At 42.0% G+C, this 6,631-nt stretch overlaps 1 protein-coding gene across 7 annotated transcripts in view; it reads right to left on the bottom strand.

The window, feature by feature from the left end:
- Nucleotides 1–4,559: 4,559 nt before the first annotated feature.
- The window catches only part of CEP63 (centrosomal protein 63), a 40,627-nt gene continuing 38,555 nt past the window's right edge, over nt 4,560–6,631 (bottom strand). For all 7 annotated transcript variants that reach the window (XM_019654608.1, XM_019654607.1, XM_019654609.1 and 4 more), the window contains one exon: nt 4,560–5,052. In XM_019654608.1, coding sequence (XP_019510153.1) covers nt 4,894–5,052 — 159 coding nt within the window. In that variant the 3' untranslated portion in view covers nt 4,560–4,893. The remainder of the gene's footprint in view (nt 5,053–6,631) is intronic.

Genomic DNA, 6,631 nt, shown 5'->3' with positions numbered 1-6,631 from the left:
TTACAGCCCTCATGTCCCCTTTGTCCTGATTCCACCGTTTGTTCCTTTTTGATGCATTTTTGTATTGCTATCTCAAGCTGCTTCTAGAACAAGTCAACAAATTTCTTTTGCTAACCTTGCCATTCTGCACGTCAATGTGTATACTGTCAATGACAGACAGAGCTTATTGTATAGTTATTTTTCTCACCTGTAACTCTTAGGTACTAGACTCCAGGGTGTTTTGCAAACAGATAGCCTTCACCCCCAGTTTACCAGGTGTTACATGTCTGTGTATGAGAGGAAATGTAGGGTTTTTTGGAGTTAAGTAGGCATTCACAGAAACACAGTGTTGTATTTTTTTCTGTTCAACAAGCATAGTGCCTACTAGGCCAGGCGCAGGTCTAAGTGCTTTGCACATGTTAATTTAATCTTCACAAAAACCCTGTGAGGTAGGTACGATTTTTTTTTCTGATAATTTTTTTTTATTTGTTTCAGATGTATAGGTGCAATTTTTATTTCCCCCACTTTACAGAGGAGAAAGCTTAGGCATGGAGAGGTTAATTAACTTGCCCAAGGTCTCACAGCTAATAAACGGCTGAGGTAGGAGTAGGAACAGGGCCGTCTGCCTGCAGTCCATACTCTCTACCCTTAGGCTCTGCTAGAAAGAGCCTGGGCTTTGGGACCCTGGGCAAGCCACCCAAATCCTGTTACCACTCTGTCCTCTGTAGGAGTAATGACATCCACTGCTTCCTAGACTTGCTGAGATCAAATGAGACTCCATGGAAAAGTAGTGGCCAACCCACACTGGGAACCAAAGTTTGTTCTCTTCAACCAAATCTGCATAGGAATTCAGAAAAAACTTCACTGGGAATCCAGGCGTTATAACTCACCCAATAAAATACTGTCTGTAAACACCAAAAGTAAACCACGGCACCCTCATTTTTTCATCTTATTTGAGTACCCTAATCACTGAGCGGTTTTGTAAAATGTGTACTAAAAAAGTAATTCAAATTTAGTTTTGACACATTGTAGTATTTGGCATATCTTTTTGAAAAGTGAAGCTGGGAGATTAAATTACAATCAAATGTTCTGATAAATTTAGACAGTGAGTTAACTAGTTAACTACTTCAACTTTAAACAACATAGTATAAATTTAAGGAAATACATAGTATCTCATGATTCCTCAAGTATTTGCAGTGACCACAGTCTGTCATCATTCCTCCTAGTCAACACATCCTGTGACAATTTCAGAAGCAGTGGTTGTAGCCTACATATTTTAAGAGGAAGCTTGGGACAGAAATTCCCTCATAGCAATCCACATGGGTACAGTATTTTTGGAGTCTGCAAAGCCCCGTCTGAAATATATTTTCAGTAAATCCCTTCAATCCCATGAGGTATTATACCCATTTTACAGGTAAGTACAATGAAACCCAGTGTGGTAGTGAGTTTCATCCAGTATTTGCTTAGAACCCATATGTGTTAGGCAGCACGCTGACTGAGGATCTAGGCAGGACCTGGCCCCTACTTCTAGGGAGTTTTCAGTTTAGTGGGAGAGATGGAATTTAAAGAGGACAGCACAGTATGGTTAGTGCTTTGAGAGGGGCGCACACAGGGTCTTGTGAGAAATGAGGAGAAACTCTCCCTGGGTCTGGTCAGGGAGGAAAGCTTTACCGAGCAAGATTAAGAGAGGCATATGAAAGTGTTTGGGAAGAGGAAGCTGACCCAAAGGCCAGCATGTACAAAGGCATGAAGGGAAAAAGTGGTGCATCTGAGAAAGGACCTTCACCCACTGCTTTAAACTATCAGAGCACCTCCGAAGTGTTGAGCTTGTGCTGGGTGATGAGGACCCTGCCATGAATGAGACAAGCAAAGTTCTGTCCCTCCAGAAGCTTAATTCTAAACGAAGAAATTAACAATAGAAACACAAACCAAGTAACGATTTGCATTCAGAGCGTGGTAAGTACTATGAAGGAAATAACTGAGGGCAATAAGCCGGAAAACAGGGAGAAGCGGGTTTTGGATGCAGCAGTCTTTCTCAAGAGCAGACATTTGAGGGTAGACCTGAGAGGAGAAAACGCCAATCATGGGTGAAGTGCCAGAAAGGGGTTCCATGTCAACAGCAAGGGTTCTAACAGGTTAGAGCTGGCTGCAGTCAAACAGTGGCCAGCATGGTTGGAGCACAAGGACAAAAAAGTGATGCAGTGGGGGATGGAGCAGGCCCATGTCACCGAGGGTCTTAGAGGCTATGGTGAGCAATTCAGAATTATTGAACGCATTAAAAAGCCTTTGAAGGGCTTTAGGAGGTAGTGGTGACACTGGACATTTACACTTCTGAAGGATAGCTCTGAAGGCACTGAGGAGAATGAATTATTGGGGTCAGGAGTAGGAGTAATCCCAGTTAGGCGGCTACTGCCAGGATCTAAGCGAGACATTGGGTTAGTTTGGCTCAGGGTGATGACAGTGGAGAAGAGAAATGGTTGGATCTGAGGTAGATTTTGGAGGCAGGACTGATAAGACCGCCCAATGATTTGGATACGGAGATGTGGGTAAGGAGGAAATTAAGGGAAACTCCCAGCGATTAGCAAACAGAATGCTGTCCTGACATGGGAGTTTAGCAAGAGGGAAAATGGAGGTCTTAGAAATGTTCAACATCATACACTTATCAGACATTCAAGTGAAGATATTCCATACGCAGCTAGGTACCTAACACAGCAGCTCTGGGGAGATATCAAGGTCAGTTTTGAATGTAGAGGTCATTGGCCTGCTGATGGTAGTAAAAACTTGAGAATCGAAAAACTGATGGTTGCTAGTTGGGAGGGGAGTGGGTATGAGGGAGAAGGGGAAGGGATTAGACAGCATAAATAGGTAACTACAATATTGCCACAGGGATATGAAAGTTCAGGGAATATAATTAATAATGTTGTAAATATTTTGTAGGGTGTCAGATGGTCACGTCTTGTTAGGGAGACCACTTCATGGATGGGGTACAGGCTTGATCAATGCACTGTACACCTGAAGCTGCTATACTGTATGTCAACTATAATTGAATATATATATATATATATATATATATATATATATATATATATATATATGGTCACGGGATGTGGGGTATAGTGTGGGAGTGGAGTCAATGGAATTGTAATACATATGTATGATATCGGGGTTGGGGGGAGTGGGGCGGTGGATTGGGGGAAGGGGGTTGTCACTTTGAGGGGTAAAATGTATAACTAGCACTGTGCTGTACACCTGAAACTAATTTTAAAAAAAAGAAGAATTCATGGGTCAGCGGGGAGAAGGGCAGAATTATGAGTGTGCTTTTGTTTTTATCTTTCATATCAGAAAGCTAGTCAATACTACTTAAAATTAAAACATAGCATTAAAAAATATATATTATCCATGGTATTTTTTGTCATGTATAAATTTCATATTTTAATATAGTCAGTTATAAACCTACAACTTCTGGAGATGTATCTGTCTATCTATCTATCTATCTATCTATCTATCTATCTATCTATCTATCTAAATTTACCCATCAAGTTAGCCTGTAGAGAATATTGAATTGACTTTTAAAGATTAAAAAAAAAAAAGCTTGAGACTCGAATGGAATATTCTAGAGTAATATGTCGAGTGAGAAGACCCATGGCAAAGCCCCGGGAGAGGGGTCTCTAGGAGAGGAAAAGCCAGAAAAGTACGAGATGGAGGGGCCAGTGAGGTAGGAGGGAAACAAGGAGTGGCAGATCATAGAAGCCGAGAGAGGAGGAGGGAGAGGCCAGCTGTGTGAAATGATGCTCAAGGACTAATGAGGTCACTGGTGACCTCAAGAGTAAGACAGCAGTTTCATGGTGGGGATGGAAGTGGGGCTGGAGGAGGTTAAGCGAGTGGGAGGTGAGGATGTGTAAGCAGTCACTGCAGAAATGTTTGGCTGAAGGGGTGAAAACTTATGGAGCAGTATGTAGAAAGGGATATGGAACTGAGGTTTTGTTTTGCTTTAAAGAAAATTCATAGGATGTTTACATGCTGATGGGAAAGACCCACTGGGGAGAGGGGGATCACAGGAGCCATGTTCCTGAGGGGATGAGTACACGCTTCACCTTCTTTCTCTAATTACACATCCCAGCTCTGTTTGCTGGGATCCTCATAAGCTGGCATCCCTCGGGACCCAACCCTGGCCTTCTGCTCTTCTCTCTCTCCATGCCTTCCATGGCAGATCTTATCAACTCTCTGAAGTTTCAAATGCCTCCTCCACAGAGAGGTCTTTGTCTCCCCCTTTACCCTCTCCTTAGAAATGCAGGTGTGGAACTTTTCCATCGGATGTCCCATCGGCACCACTCATGACAACAAGCCCATGTCCCCTCCCTCCACCTCCCTCATACCTGGGCTTTGAACAAGAGAGGGCTTCCTGTCAAAGTTCTTTAGCCCCTGTATATACTTCCAGCCCAACTTTGCACATTACCAGCCCAACTGGCTATTAAGTTGTAAAACTAATCTCTAGCCGGATCAGTTTGACTTGGAAACTATACTTCTATTACATATGTCCCTTAAAGAAGTTCCTATAGTTACTTTATTTTCAACATGTACCATAAAATCTTTATTTTAGTCTATAGCTATTCTCATTTAAGTCCACAAAAGAAAGCATCACTTCATGATAATAAACATCAATGAGGAAAAACAGTCTAGCAAAGTGGTTTATTCTTACAAGTTATTGCTGGAAAAAAGTCTTTTCAACAAACCAGTGCAGTGCAGATGCCTCGCCTTGAAGAAGTATCAGTTTTTCAGGTTTCTTCATAATAGGTTCAGTATGCCTCGTCTTTACGAGTCCTATATGTTCGTGCTTTTAAAGAGCTGCTACTTCAGATGACAGTAACTCTTCAGTGTTTGCTCTTATTTCCATGTTTGTGATATTTTAAGAGGTTACTTTAGGCCTGTGAATTGTTTCACTGTCTTTTCACTCTCTCTTTTCAGTTCTTCAATATGGGCATCCAGGCGCTCTAGAATATGATGAGACCTCAGTTCCTCCTCTTCCAAAAATCTTGTAGCTATTGAACCAAGGGGAGATACAGGCAAGGGACACTAGAAGACAAACAAATTTTGACATATATAAGTTGAATAGAATGTTTCTAAGACATACTATGCATGATATTTTCTAACTAGCAATATTAAAAGGTGATTTTTTTAAAAAAAAACTTTTTTCCTCTAAAGGGATACTTTTGTTTTTATCTTAATGACAAAAAAAAAAGGCACTGCAAAAATTAACACAAATCTCTTCCTTTCTGACCCAAGTTGTGTAAACATAAAGTTTACTGATTATTGGCCTGAAGAATGTCTCAGTTTAGACCTGTAAATCCTTCTGTACCCCAGAAGATAATGGACTTGATGCCTGTCAATACAAACTCACTTTTAAAATCTGGATATGTTACTTTCACTTTAAAGCACAGAAAACCTGCCTGTAACATATCAGACACCAGTTAAAATCAATTATTTTTTCCTCCTCCAAAATTTCAGTCTGCAGTCCCTCCTCTGAAACCCTTGGGGCCAGTGATATTTCTAAAATTCAGATTTTAGAAAGGTACTAGAGGACACACACAACATACAGTCAATCCTCATCGGCAATAGTTATTTTCTATCAAGTCTCCTCAAACACTGAATTTAGTGAATAGAGATTCATTGCTTCTTTGGGAAATACACACACATACACACACACCTCTCACAGAGATTATCATCCTAAAAACAACTCATCCTGGTAGATTCTATTTTCTTTATTTTACAGAAGAGAAAACAAGGTTGGGAAGTGGCTTGTGAGTTGCCTGAGGCTGTCCACTAGGGGGTGCCAGAGTTGAGAGTTGAGCCCTGTTCAAGGAGCCCCAGGATCTGAGCTTCTTGCACTGCACCACGCTGCCCCTACAGGTCATCTACGTATGATGGCTGAAGCCAGAGGGCAGAGTCGCCATGGCCAACCTCAGCTGGGAAGGTGCAACTCCGGTGACTCAGATTTTTCACAGCTCTGTACCGGTCCATGAATGACTGTGGCAGTGCTGCGAGTACTGACTGGGGGTTACATAGTTTGGCAAGTAGGCGAATTCACAAATACAGAATCCATGACTAGTGAGGGTTAACTCTATTACCCTTGTGGGGTCTGAGGTAACATCCCACAATGAAACACTGACATTTCTGAAGTAAAATGCTAAGTGGGATACATAAAATCTACACATATTCTCACATCGGTTCAGGTCTGGTCAGGCTTTAGTGCCAAGTTAAGTTTTGCTGCCAAACTTGGGAAGAAAGTTGGATTTCAAGACTTCTTTGGATTTCAGAATTACATAGAAGTGAGGTCTTATTTTGAAACTGGTGATGGCCTGAGGTGAATGGCCCGAGGCAAGAGCTTCAGTGCAGAAGGACAAAAAGATGGAGTCGGCACAACAGCGCAGGAACAAGGGGCCAGCATAGTGCCAAAGGGCAGTCTCTGCCATCAAGGCCAGCACTGTGCATTCTAGACATGCCAGATACAATTCCTTCTTCCACCTCCCACCCTTTTCCCTTTCCAACAGCTCCTTTTTTCCTTCTTCACTGGCTGTGTCTCAGGGTATCTTGCATCCAGAGGTACTCCGTGAACCAACCGTTCCAACACAAAACTGGCCCTCTTCGAAAAAGA

Source organism: Hipposideros armiger, unplaced genomic scaffold (assembly GCF_001890085.2).
Source record: "Hipposideros armiger isolate ML-2016 unplaced genomic scaffold, ASM189008v1 scaffold_226, whole genome shotgun sequence".
In the NCBI taxonomy this organism is placed as follows: Eukaryota; Metazoa; Chordata; class Mammalia; order Chiroptera; family Hipposideridae; genus Hipposideros; species Hipposideros armiger.
Note: the sequence above shows the minus strand (reverse complement) of the source record. Positions and strands in the feature narration are given on the sequence as shown.